The 24,614-nt window shown below is 40.0% G+C and overlaps 1 protein-coding gene across 1 annotated transcript in view; it reads right to left on the minus strand.

The window, feature by feature from the left end:
* The window catches only part of RNF125 (ring finger protein 125), a 42,230-nt gene that overhangs the window by 13,771 nt on the left and 3,845 nt on the right, over positions 1 to 24,614 (minus strand). Inside the window, exons 2-4 of the mRNA XM_068993990.1 lie at positions 8,425 to 8,578; positions 5,106 to 5,200; positions 1,693 to 1,783 (exon numbers count right to left, since the gene is read on the minus strand). Of these exons, the coding sequence (XP_068850091.1) occupies positions 1,693 to 1,783; positions 5,106 to 5,200; positions 8,425 to 8,578 (340 nt within the window). The remainder of the gene's footprint in view (positions 1 to 1,692; positions 1,784 to 5,105; positions 5,201 to 8,424; positions 8,579 to 24,614) is intronic.

The raw sequence follows: 24,614 nt of genomic DNA on the forward strand, positions 1-24,614 counted from the left end.
GAAAACTCGGTATGTGGTAGTCATTATTATGCCATCTTAATGTTTTCTTTCTTCTTTTTTAAATATTTACTTATTTATTTGGCTGTATCAGCTCTTAGTTGTGGCATGTGGGACCTAGTTCCCTGACTAGGGATTGAACGTAGGTCCCCTACATTGGGAGCTTGGAGTCTTAGCCACTGGACCACCAGGGAAGTCCCCCAATGCTTTCTTCAAGCTTCCTCTAGGAAGGTACCCCAGGGACCAATCGTAAAACACTTCCTTAGCTCAGTTCCTCCAAGGGCAACTTAAACAGGAAAAGCCCATGACAATCTCCACTGCTCCCCCAACACATATCAAGCTCCTAGCTAGCCATTCCAAGAACCAAACCCCTGGATCATTAGGGTGAATAAAAAAAGACCTTTGACTGTGCTGTGGGGCTTTTCTCTTGAACTTGCTAGTAGAGCACAGGTGTTTATGCCCCAGAGCTAGATAGACACTGGGCTTCAAACTATAGCTCTGCTTACTTACCAGCTGTAAGACTTAACCTCTCTGAGTCTGAGTTTACCGTTGGTAAAATAATAACCATCTCTATCTCATAGTATTGTTGTAAGTGCTATCTATCAATCATCTAATAAACTTACATTTCAACCTCATCCACCTTCCAAAAGGATTTTATGAAAAAAAAAAAAAAAACTTTAAAACTCCAAAACCCCCCAAACTTTTACATATATGAAACACACACACACACACACACATACATATTTTAGTTCTGTTTCAGTTCAGTTCAGTTCAGTTCATAAAATCCAAAATAATCTTCAAGGTATCATTTTACATCTGTCAATTTAAAAATAAATGTAACCCAATTTTGGCCAGTTAAGGTGAAAGCAGTTTACTCAACAATTGCTGACACAAATATAAACTGACACAAACTTTTTAGAATACGTTTTGAGTGTTAATTAAAACTTGCACTCTTGGGCCCCAAAATATCAATTTATGTAATTTCCTCTTAAGAAAAAAATGATATAGAAAGAAAAGTTTAAACCTACATGAACGTGAATGCAAATCCTAAAAACTGGCAGCAATCCAAACGTTAAAAACAAGTAAAATGGCCAAGTAAATGATGATGACCCATCATCACCCTGCCTTACCTCTCAACTATACAAAAATGAAAATTGTAAGAGCCACACTGCAAAGCAGAACTAAGAAAGGCAGCATTCACAATAGATCAAGGAAATAATAAACAATATGCATTTTAATCTGTGAGCCTATTGATGAATATTCAGACTCTGGAATAAAATAATGAATTGATTAATAAAGGTGAATGACTTCCTACTTTTCATGTCTAGTGTATTATTGCCTTCATAACCATATCTGCATTATTAAAAAATGTTTCTCAGTTAGGATGTGAGCACAGTTAGCATACTAACACTAAATCTTAACTATGCATTTTTGATCTGCTTAGTTGATTACGCCCATGATTATCTGTAAGAGACAATGTTGTCTAATTCCATAAATGAAAGAGTAATTGCGCACTGGTAATTCTTGTCAGTTTCAACTAGACACTTTCACATGGTGTTCATAGTCACAGAATCACTGTAACCTTGACATAAATTATCCTTTATGATATATCCATAAATAGAAGCCCATAAATGGATTTTCTAATGTATATCAAATTTAGATACTGCAGGAATATATAGTAACATAATTTCTCACCACAGGTCTCCTTTCTGATCTGTGATGAGTAATGCAATGATCCAGCAAACTGTCTTCATCCAATTCCTTCTGACAAAAAGGACATACACACCTGGAAATTGCATAGAACACAAATATTACTGAAATTACTGATAATTAGACAGCAGTCACTTAACTAGAGATAAAAAACAGAATGTAGGTGGATCTAGTTTCTAGTGCTCATTCTTTCGATTTCATATTCATTTTCCTATCCTGATAATAATCTTGGTGCCTAAATTTTTTCTCATGAGCAATGCAAATGTGTAACCTCACAGGGGCAGGACAGAGACACAGTTATAGTGCACTTGAAGCACTTTATTTTCTTTGGAAGGAAAGTACACTCTGAGCGCTCCATTAACTGAGAAACAGAGGATCATACCACCCAGCTGTATCTATGTTACTTTTTCTGTCTCTTTTACTTCTTTTTCTAATTCAGGTAACATCTGAATTGGGTGTTACTTGTTCTCCAACCAGAATATCTGATGACACTGGCAAATATAACCACAGATGTCAACTCACAGTATTAACATCCAGTGAAGAAAGAAAAACAGCCCACAACTATCTTGTTACTTCTTTATGCGCATCTAGGAGTACCTGTTCTTCGCATCTGTGTTGTCCAGTGGAGTAGCTATTAGGTATGTGTCTACCGAGCACTTGAAATATGGTCAATCCAAACTGAGATATGCTAGAAGTTTAAAATACACTCTGAAGTTTACAAGCTTTATATATAAAATGTCTCAATAATTTATATATTGATAACATGTTCAAAGGAGAATATTTTAACCAGTTGAATACATACATGAAAAATTAATTTCACTTGTTTTTACTTTTTGAATATTGCTACTAGAGAATTTAAAATTACATGTGTTCTGCATTATATTTCCATTGCATAGTGCTGCCTTAAATTCTTAGGGACAATACAGAGGCTTGGAATTTTTCACTCATTTTCCATTACAGATATAACTTCCTGTTCCCCAAGACATGTATTCTGGATAGTTTCCTTGCATAAGAACTTAAAAAATTTGAATTATAAGTTCTATAAAGCAAAGATTTCTATATTACATGCAAATATTAATCTATCTTGTAAGACTAATTAATCAACAACCCTTCTCATTTTGGTTATTTTAACTCTTTGTTGTTTAATTCTAACTAGCAGGATAAATTAGTATTCATATACTTTAAAATTTTCATATCAACTTTCCAATCAAACCACATGCTTCTTTAGCTCGCTTGTTAGCCTTCCTTCCTACTGGTCCCTGGGGCCAGTCTAACAGAATTCAAAACTCTTCTTAGAGCTAAAATACTCACAATTTACAGGAGTATGGAATAAATCTAATCCTATAATGAAAGGTACATTTGCAAAGTAATCTCTAGAGAAACATTTAGACTTCTGGATTATGAAATTTAAGATATATTGAAGTAGTATTTCTTAAAAAAAATTTTTTTGGCTGCATTGAACAGCTTATAGGATTTCAGCTCCCCAGTCAGGTATCAAACCTGGGCCCTTGGCAGTGAACGTGTAGAGTCCTAACCACTAGAGTGCTAGGGCATTCCCCTTTTTTATCTTTAAAAAAAATTTTTTTATTGAAGTAGAGTAGATTTACACTGTCACGTTAGTTTCAGGCATATAGCACAATAATTCAGTTGTATATACATGTATATACATTCTTTTTCAGATTCTTTTCCTTGATAGATTATTACAAAATATTAAGTATTTTGTCCTGTGCTAAAGTGAACAGGAACGAAAAAGCCTCTTGCTGGAAGTGAAAGTGGAGAGTGAAAAAGTTGGCTTAAAGCTCAACATTCAGAAAACGAAGATCATGGCATCTGGTCCCATCACTTCATGGGAAATAGATGGGGAAACTGTGGAAACAGTGTCAGACTTTATTTTTGGGGGCTCCAAATTAAAAGACACTTACTCCTTGGAAGGAAAGTTATGACCAACCTAGATAGCCTATTAAAAAGCAGAGATATTACTTTACCAACAAAGGTCCGTCTAGTCAAGGCTATGGTTTTTCCAGTGGTCATGTATGGCTGTGAGAGTTGAACTGTGAAGAAAGCTGAGCGCCGAAGAATTGATGCTTTTGAACTGTGGTGTTGGAGAAGACTCCTGAGAGTCCCTTGGACTGCAAGGAGATCCAACCAGTCCATTCTAAAGGAGATCGGTCCTGGGTGTTCATTGAAAGGACTAATGCTAAAGCTGAAACTCTAATACTTTGGCCACCTCATGCAAAAAGTTGACTCATTGGAAAAGATCCTGATGCTGGGAGGGATTGGGGCAGGAGAAGAAGGGGATGACAGAGGATGAGATGGCTGGATGGCATCACTGACTCTATGGACATGAGTTTGAGTGAACTCCGGGAGTTGGTGATGGACAGGGAAGCCTGGCGTGCTGCGATTCACAGGGTCACAAAGAGTCGGACAGGACTGAGCAACTAAACTGAACTGAACTGATACATGTAATTTCTTAAAATGAGCATAACTAACATTTATCTTCAGGAGAGGAAAATAAATTATACTGAATATCTCTACTGGATAGCTGAATTCATAGGAAGACAATGGTTTCAAAGCCATTATCTCCATTCAGTAGTACACAAAGCATTTATCTATTTCTTCAGCAGAGGCAAATGCCAAACTTTGTAATTCCTTTGCCATTCAGAATAGTTGTCCTTCAGTTGCTGAGCTGTATCCAACTCTTTTCCACCCTCTGAACTGCAGCATGCCAAGCTCCCCCATCCTCCACTATCTCCTAGAGTTTTAATGACCTAGATTTGTTTTCTTTTTTTTTTTAAGAAAAAATAATGATCAATATCCTCCGTTACACCTACTAGCTGTCTCTATCCTTCCTCCAGCCCCATATAAGATTACCCAGCAAACAGGTTGTAGGATTCAGAATGCCTGCCCCGTGCGTGTTCTTTCGTGTTAGAATATATACTGAGATGTCACTTTGTCCCTTCTAAAGAGTAAGCAGGAAAATGAGAGGGAGTGAGCTGGGAGACTGAGCAGTGGTGATGGAAAACTAAAGACAATAATCTCATAACCATCATCTCCTTCAGGACTCTTAGTCACAACACAGAGCCTAACAGAAACTGAACGGTTCTGCTTTCTATTTTTGGATCTTCCTCCATATAAACTTGTCTGAGGAAGCTTCCTCAATCTCTCCAGTGTCCAGTTGGTTCTCCCCAAAGTTTTTAAAGCAGAGAGAGGAAAATTCTTTTGTAATTACTGCTATTAATCATTGAAAACAAATGATTACTAATAAGAGGTATTATGATTAGGAGCCAAAACATAACCATATACATATTTTCATAATAAAAATGTTAAGCTTTCCAGCCCATGAAATTCTTTATAAGCATGTCAGATTTAGCATTAAAGCAAAGTGTACAGAAGCAAACCTTGCTGTTGTCTCTCCAAGCTCTTGCAGTGGTCCGTACTTATCTATGTACTTCTGGCATGTTCTTATGTGTGCTCTCATTTCACTGAGGCAAACCTGTATGAAAGCAGATCAAAATAAGCTCACTGTTCAAAAGAGGCTCATTTCAGTCAATGAAGTCTTCTGGGACCAACTTCACTGCTTTCTTTATTTCAAATAAGGTCATAGTGTGGGGTCAGTTGATTAAAAGGATGCAGTCAAGGTAATAGTTCAATCAATTTAAGGCATTATCAAGAATAACACTGATTTAAAATTTCTTTATAGTTAGAAGATCCGGGAGCTGAGTTCTTGAATTTGATTCTTTTAGAAAGCATATGTTTTTCAAAGTGAAAAAATATATATTAAATCAAATTTACTTTTTTTGGATACTATTACCTAAATTAGTGATGGAAAGAAGGAAGAAAGAAAAAGAGCAAAAGGAAGGAAAGGGGGAAAAAAGTAAAAAGAAAGAGAGAAAAAGAATAAATAAATGGATTTTAGAGATGTCCGGAGTAAGCAAAAAGAAATCCTGTGCTTCAGGGAAAGATATAAATACCATGGCTTTATAATACATCCAGTAGCATTACATGAATTCACAATACACAGCATACTTAATGGCCCCATTAAGAGCAAATATAAAGGACAGCTCTTGCAGTCCATTTTTATGAAGGCAGAATAAAGAGCCCTTGTCCTTCCAGATATACATTCAGAGATCCTAACCATGAGGGATCTGTTGCTGCATAGCACATATTCTACTAAATGTGTCATTAGAAACTCTGATAAGATCTGTGCTAAAGGAAGCTTTGTTAGGGTTGTGGTAAGGTAGCCGACCCACCCTGCTTCATTTTGCCCGAGCTACGGAAGTTCAACCTCAAACATGAAATCTGCCATCTCAAGGAAGCAGTCGTAACTGCTTCACAAAAGACAAAAATAAAAGCAAATGGAAACGTTAACAACAAATCCTTGCTTTATCATCTAAGAAGATGTAAAAGCTAGGACCGATGTAGGCAGCTCTCTTAAAACAGACTGCTTTACAACATTTAACATCCAACTTTGCACATCAGTGCTCTCTCCTCTCCCTGTGACTTTCGTTAAGAACAGTCCTTGATAACATTCCTCATATAAATGTAGCAATCTGGGGACTGTATCCTGATAAGTGAATTGATAAATTCATAGGGTGTCTACCCCAGACACAAAACTGAAATCAGTTGTCAGTGGTGGCAGGAGTATATAAGCCACTGCGCTTGCCTTAAAGGTGTTTATATTCTAATAGAGGAAAAACAAATGAACAAAGGATGTGAAGACAAGTAGATAGGAAACCGTTCAATACTGGGGATTGGGATACTCGTGGAATGGAGATCTGGCCAGGACTCACAGGAAGCAGAGTTGAGAATGCCTAATATCCCAGCAAGAGACAGATACAAAGAAATCTCCCAAAGGAAAGATCAAAATACTTGTGAATAATCAGAAATAGGTAGTGAAAAAAGGAAGCAGATTCTGACCCAGGATAATAGAGAGAATGCTCTTGTTTCTGACAGATACCAAAGAACTGGATAACAGAATAATACGCTGAGTTTGATTTTTTGCATGTTGAATTTTAAACGATGGCAAAATATCAAAATAAAAATAAGCAGTAATGATTACTAAGAATGTGAAAAGCTATTGATTTGAGCATTCATTTCCACAGTGCTAAAATGAATCCTATCCAGTGATGCTAGTGGTAAAGAACCGGCCTGCCAATGCAGGAGATGAAAGGGATGCAATTCAATCCCTGGGTCAGGAAGATTCCCTGGAGAAGGGAACGGCACCCCACTCCACTATTCTTGCCTGTAAAATCCCATGGACAGAGGAGCCTGGTGGGCTACCGTCGATGGGGTTGCAAGAGTCCGACACGACTGAGCATACAGTGCTAAAAGCCACTTGTGGTTTGTCTTTAATCTTTACAACCACCCTGTGACATGAACATTATCTTTTCCTTCAATTTACAAAGACTCAAACAATAACTCAGATTAATAATTTGCCCCAAATCACAAACAGTAAGTGAGAGAATTAGTGCTCAACCCTAAGATGTCTGACTCCAAAGACCATGCATAGATTCCGTAGTCTCACAGCCATGAACAGATTTAGGTCTTATATAAATACTCAAAAAATGCATTTGAGCATTTACTATGTTCCAGCCACCATTCAAAGTTCTTGATACAGAACCTAATAAAACAGACACAATCCTTACCCTCCTGAAATCTGGTGGGGATAATGGATAATGGACATTAAATTAAGTCACAAATATGTAATTACAAATGGCGACAAGTTAAAGAGAAAGCACAGAGTGCTAAGAGAAAGTGTTTAAGAGATTATAATTTAGATGAACAATCAGGAAAGGTTCTCTAAGAAATTGAGATCTTCAGTATAAGATCGCCCTTTTGATCTCTAGACAGGTAATATCTAGATATATTCCCCTTCGCAGTTCAAATGTAATGTATGTAAAACTTAAAACTTAACTCTGTAGATTCTTCTCCAAATTTGCTCCCCAAATTAGCACTTTCACCTACTCATCTCATAAACTTGGAAGCCATCTTTGACACCTCACTCTTATGCACCCCACATCCAGTTACTCACCAATTTTCTTCAACCCCTCTCTTAAATACACCCTGAAACAACCTCTTATTCCATACCGAATGCTCTTACGCTAACCCAGCTTCCCAACCACTTATCCTAAAGCCCACTAAACTGACTCCACCACTTCTGCTTTCGTTCCCTCCAAACCATTCTCCGTGCGCATGCCTGAGTGAGAGCTTAAAAATATAAACCCGATCAAAAGCTTACACTTTTTCTATGACACCCTATGGCATTTAAGATAAAATCTAGAATCTTGATCTAACCAGACTAGTATAGTATCAACGGTAACAGGGAGGCAGCGGTCAACAGAGATAAATACTGCCAAGCCCAGAGCACCAGAGATGGAATTACGCCACTGGGCTTGAAAATAAAGCTACTCACTGGGTGGGCTACAATAACATAATAGAGGCCACATAATAAGGGGTGAGGGGAGCAATGGGAAGGGAGGAAACGGAGGTGGTCGATGAAAGCACTTGTTTGAGAAATTAGGTGATGGTGGGCATCAGGTGACGGCTCTCCTGCAGTCCCTACTTATGAAACTGGAGGACAGGAAGAGGAGAGACTGAGACGATCCACTTTGAAATCCAAGTAGGATGAGGTCAAAGGCAGAGGTGAAATGACTAACTGTCTGACAATTTTCTCGGCGGTCTAAGCTGGTAACTATGAGCAAAGGCAGGGTGACGTACCAGAGTGTCACATTCGGTGCAATTCCGGAACTCAGATTTCATTCTCTTGGCGACATCAGCTGCTGGAACGCCTTCGGAAGGAAGATAGGCCCGGCAGTAAGGACAGGTCCACTTATTGTTCTTTAGACTGGTAGCGATGCAAGAACGGCAGAATCTACAGGACACAAACCAAGAACACGTCACTCTCCTTGACAGGAATTAAGGAGCCACCACTGGGGGTTCATGTGTGGAAACTGTATTTTAATGACACCTTGGATACTAAGAGCAGTTCTGCCAAGTGGAAGCTCCATCTACACTATTATAAAATAGACAACAGATGAGAACCTATTGAACAGCTCTGGGAACTCTACTCAGCACTCTGTGGTGATCTAAATGGGAAGGAAATCCCAAAAAGAGCGGATACATGCATACAGATAGCTGATTCACTTTGCTGTATAGCAGAAACTAACATAACATTGCCAATCAACTATACTCTAATAAAAATTATTAGAAAAAAAAAGAGCTCCATTTGCATCCTACACTTGCTGGAGAGTCTCTATCCTCCCTGTGAGTCACAGGTTCTCACCACATGTGCTAGACACATAAAAGGTGACAGGCAAGGTGGTGAAACAGCCTTCCTATAAACAGAATTCAAACTATAACTCAAATATCACTCAGCCACAAAAAAGAATGAAATAATGCCATTTGCAGCAACATGGATGGATCTAGAGGTGATCCTACTAAGTCAGACAGAGAAAGACAAATATCATATAATACCATTTAAATGCGGAATCTAAAAAAAATGATACAGATAACTTATTTGAGCAGACTCACAGACATAGAAAACAAACTTATGGTTACCAAAGGGGAAAGGGAGAGGGAAGGACAAATTAGGAGTTTGGGATTAACAGATAAAAACTACTACACACAAAATAGATAAGCAACAAGGATTTATTGTATAGCACAGGCAATTATATCAATATCTTATAATAACCTATTGATATAACAGAAAATCATCTGAAAAAGAATCTATATATCTATATGTATCTATGTTCAAATGAATCACTTTGCCTACACCTGCCATTTCCTTCTTCAAAAGTGAAAATTGCTCAGTCGTGTCCAACTCTTTGCAACGCCATGGACTATACAGTCCATCAGAATACTGGAGTGGGTAGCCTTTCCCTTCTCCAGGGGATCTTCCCAACTCAGGGATCAAACCCAGGTCTCCTGAATTGCAGGTGGATTTTTTACCAGCAGAGCCACAAGGGAAGCCCCCTGAGAGTAACACATTATAAATCAACTACATTGAAAAAAAAAAACCCTATAACTCAAAGGATATCTAACATACTCTTTTCTTTAATCTTATTTTACCTTAAAATTTGTGTGTCGGGGGAGGGGGGTAATAGGTCTTTGTTCTCTGGGTTTTTGTGTGTCAGATAAAAAACTAACAAGTTGAGGAGGTAAAAATACCAGACACATTATAAGTGTTCATAATTGTAAACTCATCCTCAGATATAGAAAATTACCTAATCAAAATTACCACTATTAGGAATGTCCTCCATGTCAATAAATACATTCTCTGGTTTTCTCAAAGATAATCTTGACAAAATATTAACATAATCAACAGAATTCACACAAAATCTTGACCTATTTACGGGAACTGTTGAAAATTAACTGCACACAGTAAAAGTGAGCATTTCAATAGGTTATACATATTAGCATAATTTGCTAGCTCTTGAAAAGTTCATCTATCATAGGTACACAATTCAAGGAAATTTCACAAACAAAATTCGCAAATAGTCATTGTGCGCGTGTGCTTAGTTGTGTCCGACTCTTTGTGACTCCATGGACCTTAGCCCACAAAGTTCCTCTGTCCATGGGATTTCCCAGGCAAGGATGTTGGAGTTGGCTGCCATTTCCTTTTCAAGGAGATCTTCCTGATCCAGGGAGCAAACCCATGTCTCCTTTATTGGCAAGTGGATTCTGTGCCACCCGGGAAGTCCCCTATTAGTCATTGTGATTAGCCATTACTGATTCTTGAAAGTATTTTCTTCTCCCTCTGTGATAAAACCCTTAATACACATAGAGGATACTTATGTCTGGCATTTGCTTGATGCTTTTCCAGTGGTCATTTATGGATGTGAGAGGTAACTACAAAGAAAGCTGAGCACCGAAGAATTGATGCTTTTGAACTGTGGTGTTGGAGAAGACTCTTGAGAGTCCCTTGGACTGCAAGAAGATCCAACCAGTCCATTCTGAAGGAGATCAGCCCTGGGATTTCTTTGGAAGGAATGATGCTAAAGCTGAAACTCCAGTACTTTGGCCACCTCATGCGAAGAGTTGACTCATTGGAAAAGACTCTGATGCTGGGAGGGATTGGGGCAGGAGGAGAAGGGGACGACAGAGGATGAGATGGCTGGATGGCATCACCGATTCGATGGATGTGAGTTTGAGTGAACTATGGGAGATGGTGATGGACAGGGAGGCCTGGTGTGCTGCGGTTCATGGGGTTGCAAAGAGTTGGACACGACTGAGTGACTGAACTGAACTGAACTATGTCTGCCCAGCACCCATTTCCCCTTACTCTTGCCACAGTATCCTGATTTTGCTCTGCAGGACCCACCCCTCTTATATGAGATCCAAACTGGTGGGACCCCAATTCAGGTGCCCACAATCCCTTGCTGAAGGCAGAGCACGTGATATCGACCAGACTGAGTGAGTAAACCGTTTCCCTGGGAGACGCATGCTAAACAGTGACACAAGAGCTGATTCAGCAATAACTTGATGGGACTGCCCTGCTCTTTGTATACAACCCTGGATCTGCCTGGGTTCCTACCGTTTTCTTCTTTTTGTTACTAATGTTGTTTGGAAACTTTATGTTTTGATATAATTTCAAACAAAACTTTTTTTAATCCTGTGCCGTGAGGCATGCAAGATGTTAGTTCACCAACCAGGGATTGAACCGGTGACCCCTGCATTGGGAGCCTGGAGTATTAACCACTGGACCGCCAGGGAAGTCCCCATAATTTCAGATTTGATACACTGCTTTTTATTTACAAAGTTTATAACAGACCTTAACTCATTTAACCTTAACAACCCCCTAAGAAAGATCATTATTTCGTTTACAGATAAGCAAACCGTGGTACATACTGGTTGTTACTTCTGCAAAGTCACAACTACAGAAAGTGCCTGAACTTGGTTAGTCTTAAGGTAGGTTTTCTTTTTCTTTTTTCTATTAAGCGGCAGTGTTCAGGGCTATAGAATTCTACTATTTTATGTTGACCAATCATGATATGATGGTATTAAATGAGTAACAGTTATATAAACACAACAGTAAAAGATGTTTAGGTGTTTACCAGTTTTCACAACCAACAATCAGACAAAAAAATAAAAGATAATTACAACTGGGAGCCATAAGGGAAACATGGTTAACCTAACAATATAAAATAATTATATACAATTTGGGGGGTGAAATAGAATGATGTGGTAAGTAGAAGTGCATACATGCATAAGTTTTCATCCACACAGCCAGTCTATGTCTTTTGGTTGGTGCATTTAATTAATTTACATCTAAGGTAATTACTGATATGTATGATCCTATTACCATTTTCTCAATTGTTTTGGTTTTACTTTTTGCAGGTATTTTCCTTGGTTTTCTGACTCAAAAATTCAGTAACCTGTCTTTCCACAGCCACAGTTGCCCTTGTTGGAAACAGCAATACTTCCAGAATCAAAAGATCTAAGTCCTCTGCTGTCTTTTACTTCTGTATGCTTCAGGTGATTAACTGTAAGTTCTATGGCACAATGTTCTTAGGTTTCCTTGTGTCCCTAAGGATTGGTTCTCAAAGTGTAAGAGTATTTATTACAAACAACAGTCCAAATGCTCAACTCGTAATTAACATTTCTAATGAACACTTAAGGTTCTGGCAGGAATTCTTTGTCTACATGATTTAGGAGCAAACAGGTAACATTGTGTTTCTTGTCAACTAAAAGTCACCCCCTCTTTGCTCACACTTATTTGAGTTTTGCACAAATAGAAGACAAACAGAAGATGAATACTGGTGCAAAGCTCCATGGTGGGCACTGGTCACATTACCTCACTTCACTCTTGCAGTAATGCTAAATGCTCCTCTTTCTCTCTACCCTGACTGATGGCAAACTGAGGTTCAGAGAGGTGTTAACAATTTGCTGAGGTCACACAGCTGTGAAGACAATAGTGAGCTGTTTGTTGGCTGTTTTTTGCCAGTCGCTCACAGCTTGTGGGATCTTAGTTCCCTGACCGGGGATTGAACCAGAGACCCTGGCAGTGAAAAGACTGAGTCCTAACCACCAAACCACCAGGGAATTCCTAAGATAGTAATGTTTTTTATCCTCAAGCAGTTTTGGGAGAGGCTCGAAGTTTGCAGTCTTTTTAAAGACCCTTGGGCTTCCTAGGTGGCATTAGTGTAAAGAACCCACCTGCCACTGCAGGAGATATAAGAGATGTGGGTTCGATCCCTTGGTCATCCCCTGGAGAAGGAAATGGCAACTCACTCTGGTATCCTGGCCTGGAGAATCCCATGAACAGAGGAGCCTGGTGGGCTACAGTCCAGTCAGACACGACTGAAGCGACTTAGCACGCATGACAAGTAGAAGCAGCAGAGCAATGAGATCACTGACTGCTGTACCTGCATAAGCCAGGTGGGCTTTACCTAGAGTATATTTCTGCTGTTATTTTGTAAATACTTCATACATGTTTTTGTAACTATGATCAATAACCACAATAATGGAAATTCCTAGTAGATATTCATGAAAAAGAGCACATTTGAGGCATGTTTAAAACCAAGTCTCTCTCTATAACCCGTTCAAGTCTGTACAGTGGTATTACCTGTGGCACGAAACTCTCACATGAGCCTGATACAGACACTGTTGCATTATATGCGAATATTAGCAGCAAATCTGGTAGATGAGTCCATTAACTGTACTCCTTTTAATAGAAGTGTTTATCAAGTGGAGAAAACACATCAAGATCAAGGTGTTTTGGAACAGATTGAATTTACTGATTATGAGTACATAAAAACCACAACATTGTCACCATGCACACATGCTGGATGCTGCTGCAGCTCAAGTCTCACTTTCTGGGCTGCAGAAGCAAGACTGCAGAACTGCTGAGTTCAAAAGATTTGAGGGGAACATTCTCTCCTTAAAGGTGTAGCTATCAAATTCAAGTCATGAGTGCTGGAGTTTCTACCATCCCTACCCTGGTATCTTGGCATGAAAAGTATACAAGTGATTGGAACTTCCCTGCTGGTCCAGTGGTTAAGAATCTGCCGACCAATGCAAAGGACACAGGTTCAACCCCTGCTTGGGGAACTAAGATCCCACATACCACAGAACAACAAAGCCCATACCACAGAGCCTGCGAATCACAACTAGTGTCCCTGCCTGCAACAAAAGATGCCACACAACACAACAAATGTCCCTCATACTGCAACAAAGACCCAACGCAGCCAAATATAGAAATGTTTGGAAAAAGTATATAATGATTAAACATTTTCTGAGGGGCCTAATCGGAAACCACAGAGGTTATTCAGCTTTATGTAATATATACTACATAACAGGGAATACAGACAGAAAGCGTTAGTCGCTCAGTCGTGTCCTACTCTTTGCGACCCCATGGACTTGCCAGGCTCCTTCATCCATAGGATTTTCCAGGCAAGAATACTGGAGTGGGTTGCCATTTCCTTCTCCACGGGATCTTGCTGACCCAGGGATCGAACCTGGATCTTTCTCATTGCAGGCAGCATCTGAGCCACCAAGGAATACAGACAAGATAACTCAAAACTAAAATGTCTCAGAAAGCAAAATGTAGAACTATATACACACAGTGTGAGCTTCCTGCAGGCTTGTAGGTATATAAGAATATCTGGGGTAAAGAAAATAAGAACATTTACTTACCCATTGAAAAGACGGCAACTGGAAAGAAAGGGTGTGTGGTAGAAGAAGGGTATTTTCATTGTCAAATTTTAAGTGTGAACCACATCAACTTATTACCAACATTAACAAACAATTCTTTTAAAAAGTAAATCATCTGCAACCTCTTGGGATCAATGGTCTGGTAATGTCTGATAACATGAAACTTGCAGGTACCCCTTGACTCAGCAATACCAAGCCCATGTATTCTCTCAAAAGGAATTTTTTAAAATGTCCATTTGTACAAGAATATTCAGAAGGAATGTTTTCATAATAGTCCCAAACTGGAAATAACCCAGATATATATCAATAAAAAAGTGAATAAACAACCTGTGGCACAATCATACAATGAAATTCTACATAGCAATACAAAAAGAACAAATTTCTGATACAAGCAATAATATGGATGAAATTCAAAGACATACTGAGTGAGGAAACCAGACACAAGTGACCATATTTCACTTTTGATGAAGTTCTTGAACAGGCAAAACTGATCTATGATAGAAAAAAAAAAGTTTCAATAATGACTGTCTACAAGGGTACAAGGACAGGCATGGCTGGGAAGGGGCATGAGAGAACCATATGAGGGCAATGAGACTATTCTATATCTTAATAGGGGTTTGGGCTAAACACAGGTCTAAGGGCAAATGTTATACCTAGAATGGATGCATTTCACTATGTGTAATTTACTTTTAAAAATCCCATATATATTGAACTCTGGTTAATATTAATATAATGCATGCTCATATGAGAAGGGGTAGAGTGTGCTAATGTTTTTAACCCACTCTGAAATGGATTTAAAAAATCAGATGGATTGATGGATAAGTATGTGATAGAGAGATAAGTGCAAATATAGCAAAATGAACAACTGAATACAGATAGTGGATCTATGGATATTCACTGTACAATTCTTTAAAATTAGCTGTATGCTTGACATTTTTTCATAATAAAATGTTAGGGGAAATTAATCATCTTACTATGATGATTTACTTAAATTACTTAATTATATTTTTTTTACTTCTGAGAAAATTTAGTTGGAAAATTAAGAAGGGAAATGTTCAGAGGATGAGAGGTCTGAATTTTTTTTTTAACAGAATGTGATTTGAAGAGAAAAATAGTTTTTAAAATATATTTTTAAGAGCACTGAAATTCAGAGTGAGGAAAAGTTTAGCTTGCATTTATGATTATTCAAATAAATTTAAAGAGCGGGAACAATTGAAAAGATAATAAAAGGTTGAAGAGAGAAAACACAAACTGTTAAAAAAAAAAAAAAAGAATTTGTATGGCTTTCAGCAAGAACAATTATTCTATGGTTTATAATGAAGACTTTACAAAACCTGCACAAATCTCCCCAGACTCAACCAAATAAGCACAGACTCACTAACGAAATTTTTAATAACAGCTTATGATTGCCAGACAGTGTTCGACATGCCAGGGGTGAAACCATGGCAGTGCCTGAGGTTCCTGCTCTCAAGAGTTCCAGGATGAAGAGAGAGGAAATAAGCAGGTAAACAAAAGGACGGGCAAAGGATGAATGCCCTGAGAAGAAAACAGTTGGCAATAAAAATAGAGCGGGTGGGGCAGAGGGAGACGTAAGATGGGTGGTCCCCGGGATGACATTTGAAGACACCAGACTTCAGAAGACCCGGGAATGGTTTTCCAAGCTGAACACAGAAGGTACAAAAAATAGGGACTCTTTTGCTGAGATACGGAAAGCCAGTGTGGCTGAAAAGCAGGGGGCCCAGGGTCTACCTGTGTAGGATACAGATCATAAAGCCAGAGCTAAGAGTGATGGGCAGGGATTGGAGGGTTTTAAGTGGGAGTGATATGACCTGATTTACATTACAGAGATCACTGGGGTTCCTCTGTGAAGAATGGATTGGAGGTATGAGAGCCATAGCTCAGAGTTCAGCATTAAGTCCACCATACAAGTTGGTTCAAGAGAGAGTGGTGGGGCTTCCCTGGTGGCTCAGTGGTAAAGAATCCACCTGCCAGTGCAGTTCAGTCCCTGATCCAGGAAGATTCCATATGCCACAGAGCAACTAAGCCCAAACTGCCACAACCACTGAGACCGTGCTTTAGAGCCTGGGAGCTGCAACTACTGAGCCCGTGCGGCACAACCACTAAAGTCTGTGCACCCTCGAGCCTGTGCTCCGCAACAAGAGAAGCCACTGCAAGGAGAAGCCCAAGCACCATAGCTAGAGAGCTGCACCTGTTCATCACAACTAGAGAGAAGTCTACACAGCAACGAAGACTCCAGCAGAGCCAAAAATAAACACAATTATTTCAACAAAGAGAGAGGGTGGAGGCTCAGACCAGCAAAGTAGCAGTAGACAGTGTAGGCGGATAGACAGATTTAGGATCGATTTGGAAAGCAGAGGCAAAGGGTTTAGGATTGACCAAATGACAATAAATATATGCCCCGTTACTAAGTGAAAGAAGTCTAATACAAAAGACTATTTACTGTATGATTCCAGAACTCAGTGACAGAAAGCAGATGGTGTTATGTGGGGCGTGGATTGACTGCAAAGGATTCGAGGGGATTTTTTTTTTTTTTTTTTCTGATGTTGTTAGGTCTTTTCACTTAGTCTTTTTTTTTTTTTTGTAATTGAAATATAGTTGATTTACAATGCTGTGTTAGCTTCAGGTATACAGCAAAGTGATTCAGTCATACCTATGTATTTACATATTAATATATATATTCTTTTTCAGATTCTTTTCCATTATATTACAAGATACTGAATAGTGTTCCTTGTCATATCATAGATCCTCGTGGTCTGCCTATTTTGTAGATAGCAGTGTGTACCTGTTCGAGGGAAGTTTTAAGGTAAAGGAACTAACTGTCCTAGACCTTGTTTGAGATGGTGGTTATAGAATTGTATACAATTATGTACCGTGTTACTCAATAAAGCTGAAAAACAGAACCCCACGAAACAAAAAATGCCTCAGTAAAAACACTGCATGAAAACCACAGAAATATACACTGCATAGAACCATTCAGAGTCCTGTAAGCGTCCCTCCCACAGAGCCCCAGGCCCTGAGTAGTAGCTACTCAGTAAATGGTCAGCAGATTGAAACAACTAAATCGGTTATGAGGAATGGGCCAAAGAGGAATTTTCAGGGCAGGGGCAAATGTTCTCACTAATAACTAAGTGTTTTACTCCTTCTGGGAAAAACCCATGGAGTAAAAATGAACACAAGCCCAAGGAGGTAAGGAATTTCCATGTCTGCCCTCCTTCTCCCCTCCGTAAGACTGTATGATGACTCACAACAGACATGATCTGAATGAGGAGAATGTAGGTGAAAGCCGAGGATGGATGTCAATAGCATTTTTTTTTAAGGTTGAGTTAATGTTTTCAAAAATTCTGAATGAGTTGTCATTGCTTCTCTCTCTCTCTCTCTCTTTTTGCCACCCCTGCGGCACACGTGATCTTAGTTCCCGGACCAAGGATGGAACCTGTGCCCCCTGCAGTAGAAGCATGGAATTTTTACCACTGGACCACCAGGGAAGTCCCAAATTGTCATTGCTTTAAACTTCTGGCTTCTCTTGAAAAGCTAAGTCTCCTGCAGCTCTGGACTCATGGGTTGGTGCCCGTTCCTGTTGGCGTTTACCCTCCTCTCTCACTCACACCACTTGCCTCCCCTCTGTTGAGCTTGCAGCTCCCGATGACATCAGTCAAGAACTAGATAATGATTCTAAGAACTTTAAAACTGGTTGGAAACTTAATTATCCCACCCCATTGTATATTTTATTAACCCCTTTGCTAATCTGTTTCTCTAATTAAGTGATTAGCAATAAAACTCAAACAACAGAAAAGTCGGCAAGATATTGGAGGAAAATGAGGAAAGGGTTGCTGAGGACCTTGGGTAACTAAAGTTATGTCCACAATCTTAGGAGGGAAAACTGCACCCTTCCTTAGTAGAATCAAGGATGCGTTAGGGACTCCATGGGGCCCAGGGCTAGACAGGCAGAATAAGGAATCAGAAGTGAAGTGAAGTGAAGTCACTCAGTCGTGTCCGACTCTTTGCGACCCATGGACTGTAGCCTACCAGGCTCCTCTGTCCATGGGATTTTCCAGGCAATAGTACTGGAGTGGATTGCTATTTCCTTCTCCAGAGGTGATCCCCAAATACAGTTCTGGAAGAAGCCCTTGGCAACATGTGGTTGGTCTAACATTTTCTTTACGTTCTCAGCACTGGGGTGGTTCACTGTAGGAAGGCCAATATGAAGCTGAATGAAAATCTTGGGTCCCTTGGGGAACATATAAATAGAATAAGGGGCGTTTCTATTGTTATTCAAAGGGAGGATGAAGGCTTCCCTGGTGGCTCAGTGGAAAAGAATCTGCCTACCAATGCGGATGTGGGTTGATCCCTAGATCAGGAAGATCCCCTGAAGAAGGAAATTGGCAACCCACTCCAGTATTCTTGCCTGGGAAATCCCATGGACAGAGGAGCCCAGTGGGCTACAGCCCATGGGGTCACAAAAGAGTCAGACATGACTTAGCAACTAAACAACAACAACTCCAATATAAGGCAATAAACGCACACACAACCAGTCTCCCTTTTACCACTGATGGATGGATCAGCCTGGACAGGCCCAAGTGCAGTTCTTCTCAGAGCACAGGCCCTCAGCCACTGTTCTTTGAAATTACCTTCAACGTTTTTATGTAGTCAATGAGGTTACTCCATCCTGGAAATCATTTTGCCTCCAAAAACTGACTCTGCCTTCGGAACATTGAATCTACACTCCATTATGAGTTGATTTTTATATTTAACCCCCCTAAGGAAAATTTCACTTCCTTTCACCTGTAATCTTAGAGGGATGCCTCTCTATAACCCTCAAACACTGTCCTCAATTTGTTGCATCTTACTGTCAGTTAAATAGGGTTATTTGAGGCTGTACTTCTCAAACTCGAAAATGGATAAAAATCACATGGGCTTCTTGTGAAAATGCAGTTTGAGATTCAGCAGACCTGAGTTGGGGGCTGAGATTCTGTAGTGCTGCTGGTCCTAGGACCAACTAGTGTTATTCGCTCAGTCGTGTCCGACTCTGCGACCCCGTGGACTGTAGCCCACCAGGATCCTCTGTCCATGGGATTTTCTAGGCAAGAATACTGGAGTGGGTAGCCATTCCCTTCTCCAGAGGATCTTCCTGACCCAGGGACCAAAACCCAGGACCAGTGGTCACATTCTATGGAGAATCTCGTGCAGCATAAAAACTCAATCTGCATCATTATTTATTTAAGTTCTGTTTGTTGGAAAATGTGTAATTTAATAGATCACTAATATTTATCATGCCTATGACAACACTAATGTTGCTAGGTAAACACCAAGCAGTCCAACCGTCAAATGAGGCAAATTTTAGGCCAGTTTAATCACATCTTTCTAAAATTCTCAGTAATATCGGCACAAATGAATAACTCTATAAAAGGAAGGGAGTTCAATAACTATGATGGGACTCCTATCTATGACTCAAACTCCACGGCATCAGTTGGCTGGCACTATGAAGTGGTTGTCCAAAGTGGTGCTCACAGAAGTATTCAAATTTTGTCTTAGAGTCACTTGTTAATTCAAAATACTTAACATTTGCTAAGCTTGGGAACTTAAAGCAGTGGCAATGTAGGAAGTGGCATTCCTTTATTAGAACAACGGCTCTCAAGAGTTATGGGTCTAGATGGAACAAGACTCTAATCATCAAATTCTCCCCCCAACCCTCACTTTTTTTGGGTCACTTTGCTCAGCACATGGGATCTTAGTTCCCCAACCAGGGATCAAACCCAAGCCCTTTGCACTGGAAGCACAGAGTCTTAACCACTGGGTTGCCAGAGCATTCCCAATCATCGTATTTTGAGTGATGCTTACCCAAGTACATTAGAAGGAGGAGGCATTCTATATGCATTTGTTTTAGCATCAGGGGCTTAAAAGGCTCATGTTTAAACTGCAAAGTTTCATCTTAAAATCAAATCACAGGTCAAGAAGCACATGAAAGGATCCTCAAGACTGCTTGAGCATCAGGGAAATGAAGATCAAAATCATGCTATCACCTCACACCTATCAGAATGGCATCACCAAAAAGCACACATAACAAATGTTGGTGAGGATGTGGAGAAGGAAGCCTCATACACTGTTGGTGGGAATGTAGATTGGTGCAGGCACTGTGGAAAACAGTATGGAAGCTTCTCAAAAAATTAACAATAGAGTTACCATATGATCTAGTAATTCCACTCTTGGGTATATATCTGAAAAAAATGAAAACACAAATTCAAAAAGATATACACAACCCCAATGTTCATATCAGCATTATCTACAATAGTCAAGATATGGAAGCAAACTAAGTGTTCATCAAGAGATGAAAGGATGGAGATGAATGAAATACTACTCAGCCATACAAAGAAAGGAATTTTGCCATTTATAGCAACATGGGTGGACTTAGAGGGCATTATGCTAAGTGGAACAAGTCAGAGGAAGACAAATACTATGGGATACAACTTACATGTGGAACCTAAGAAATACAACTAGAGAATAAAAAGGAAGCAGACTCACAGATATAGAAAACAAACTAGTGGTTACTACTGGAGAGAGGGAAGGGGGAGGGGCAATTTAGGATTAGGGGATTAAGAGGTACAAACTGTTAGGTAAAAAATAAGCTACAAAGATGTATTATATAACACGGGGAATATAGCCAATATTTTATAATAACTCTAAATGGAGTATAACCTTTAAAAATTATGAATGACTGTATCATACATCTGTAACACAGAATATCACACAGCAACTACAGTTCAATAAAAAAAAAATCAAATCACAGGTCAAATATTACATGAGTGATAATCTGCAATCACATGGGAAACTTCCACGACCTCTCACTACTTCAATTTAACCACCTGCATCTGTGCCCATTTAATATTCTACATCCTCTTACACTGATGAACTGTCCATTTTGCTAACTAAGCCCAGCCCTTCCACTGAAAATCATAGCTCTGGAATTCTCTCTTCTCTACTGTGCATCAAAATTTCCCTCACTAAGAGGAAAACAACAGAATGGGAAAGACTAGAGATCTCTTCAAGAAAATTAGAGATTCCAAGGGAACATTTCATGCAAAGATGGGCTCGATAAAGGACAGAAATGGTATGGACCTAACAGAAGCAGAAGATATTAAGAAGAGGTGGCAAGAATACACGGAAGAACTGTACAAAAAGGATCTTCACGACCCAGATAATCATGATGATGTGATCACTCATCTCGAGCCAGACATCTTGGAATGTGAAGTCAAGTGGGCCTTAGAAAGCATCACTACGAACAAAGCTAGTAGAGGTGATGGAATTCCAGTTGAGCTGTTTCAAATCCTGAAAGATGATGCTGTGAAAGTGCTGCACTCAATATGCCAGCACATTTGGAAAACTCAGCAGTGGCCACAGGACTGGAAAAGGTCAGTTTTCATTCCAATCCCAAAGAAAGGCAATGCCAAAGAATGCTCAAACTACCGCACAATTGCACTCATCTCACACACTAGTAAAGTAATGCTCAAAATCCTCCAAGCCAGGTTTCAGCAATATGTGAATCGTGAACTTCCAGATGTTCAAGCTGGTTTTAGAAAAGGCAGAGGAACCAGAGATCAAATTGCCAGCATCCGCTGGATCATGGAAGAAGCAAGAGAGTTCCAGAAAAACATCTATTTCTGCTTTATTGACTATGCCAAAGCCTTTGACTGTGTAGATCACAATAAACTGTGGAAAATTCTGAAAGAGATGGGAATACCAGACCACCTGACCTGCCTCTTGAGAAATCTGTATGCAGATAAGGAAGCAACAGTTAGAACTTGACATGGAACAACAGACTGGTTCCAAATAGGAAAAGGAGTCTGTCAAGGCTGTATATTGTCACCCTGCTTATTTAACTTATATGCAGAGTACATCATGAGAAACGCTGGACTGGAAGAAACACAAGCTGGAATCAAGATTGCCGGGAGAAATATCAATAACCTCAGATATGCAGATGACACTACCCTTATGGCAGAAAGTGAAGAGGAGCTAAAAAGCCTCTTGATGAAAGTGAAAGAGGAGAGCGAAAAAGTTGGCTTAAAGCTCAACATTCAGAAAACTAAGATCATGGCATCCGGTCCCATCACTTCATGGGAAATAGATGGGGAAACAGTGGAAACAGTGTCAGACTTTATTTTTTTGGGCTCCAATATCACTGCAGATGGTGACTGCAGCCATGAAATTAAAAGACGCTTACTCCTTGGAAGAAAAGTTATGAGCAACCTAGATAGTATATTCAAAAGCAGAGACATTACTTTGCTGACTAAGGTCCATCTAGTCAAGGCTATGTTTTTCCAGTAGTCATGTATGGATGTGAGAGTTGGACTGTGAAGAAGGCTGAGCGCCGAAGAATTGATGCTTTTGAACTGTGGTGTTGGAGAAGACTCTCGAGAGTCCCTTGGACTGCAAGGAGATCCAACCAGTCCATTCTGAGGGAGATCAACCCTGGGATTTCTTTGGAAGGACTGATGCTAAAGCTGAAACTCCAGTACTTTGGCCACCTCATGCGAACAGCTGACTCATTGCAAAAGACTCTGATCCTGGGAGGGATTGGGGGCAGGAGGAAAAGGGGACGACAGAGGATGAGATGGCTGGATGGCATCAAGGAGTCGATGGACGTGAGTCTGAGTGAACTCCGGGAGTTGGTGATGGACAGGGAGGCCTGGCGTGCTGCGATTCATAGGGTTGCAAAGAGTCAGACACGACTGAGCAACTGAACTGAACTGATTGGTTCATTTCCATCCGCAGACAAAACATTTCATTCTTTTTTTAAAAGAAGACGCTCTTGATCCCACATCTTTTTCCAGTGATTGCTCCAATCTCTCTCCCCCCTTTGCTTCCCAACTCCATGAAAGGGCTTTTGATACCTTCCATCTCTCACTTGTTTCTCTGATCCCTTGAGAACCCACTCCAATTAGTTTTGGAGCCCACATCCCACTTAAACTACTCTTCACAAGGCCACCCATAATCTTCACATATATAAACCCAGTGGTCAATTCCCAGCCTTCATGCACTTGCCTTTTAAAGCAGCATGGATCATGTGGGTCTCACTTCCCTGGAAAATACTTCTTCTTTTCTAAAATAATTTTTAGTAATTAAAAAAAAATTTATTTATTTGGCTGCACGGAGTCATAGTTGCTGGCATGTGGGATCTTTGTCGTGGTGCATGGATTCTCTAGTTGGAGCACACAGGCTCAGTGGTTGCCCTGGGCAGGCTTTTAGTTGCTCTGCAGCATGTGGGATCTTAGATACCTGATCAGGGATCCAATGGGTACCTTCTGCAGTGAAAGCGCCAAGTCTTAAACTCTGGATGACAGGGAAGTCTAAAAGGTACAAACTTTGGGCTATAAAATAAATCATAGGAGAGAATATAGAACATGACTGTAGTTAATGATACTGGATTGCTGAAAGATGCCAAGAGAGAAGATCTTAAAAGTTAATCATTATGAGAAATACAAATTTTGTTAAGCATATATTCTGACAGATGTTAATTAGACTTTGGGTGGTGATCAATTTGCAGTACTTACAAACATCAAATCATCATGTTATACACCTGAAACTAATGTTACATATCAATTATGCTGTGCTGCATGCTATGCTTAGTCACTCAGTCATGTTCGACTCTTTGCCACACCATTGACTGCAGCACGCCAGGCTCCTCTGTCCTCCACTATCTCCTGGATCAGTTCAGTTCAGTGACTCAGTCATGTCCAACTCTTTGCGACCCCATGAATCCCCTTTTCCTCCTGCCCCCAATGCCTCCCAGGATCAGAGTCTTTTGCAATGAGTCAGCTGTTCGCATGAGGTGGCCAAAGGACTGGAGCTTCAGCTTTAGCATCAGTCCTTCCAAAGAAATCCCAGGGTTGATCTCCTTCAGAATGGACTGGTTGGATCTCCTTGCAGTCCAAGGGACTCTCGAGAGTCTTCTCCAACACCACAGTTCAAAAGCATCAATTCTTCGGCGCTCAGCCTTCTTCACAGTCCAACTCTCATATCCATACATGACTACTGGAAAAACATAGCCTTGACTAGATGGACCTTAGTCAGCAAAGTAATGTCTCTGCTTTTGAATATACTGTCTAGGTTGCTCATAACTTTTCTTCCAAGGAGTAAGCGTCTTTTAATTTCATGGCTGCAGTCACCATCTGCAGTGATTTTGGAGCCCCCCAAAATAAAGTCTGATACTGTTTCCACTGTTTCCCCACCTATTTCCCATG

Source organism: Capricornis sumatraensis, chromosome 21 (assembly GCF_032405125.1).
Source record: "Capricornis sumatraensis isolate serow.1 chromosome 21, serow.2, whole genome shotgun sequence".
Lineage (NCBI taxonomy): Eukaryota > Metazoa > Chordata > Mammalia > Artiodactyla > Bovidae > Capricornis > Capricornis sumatraensis.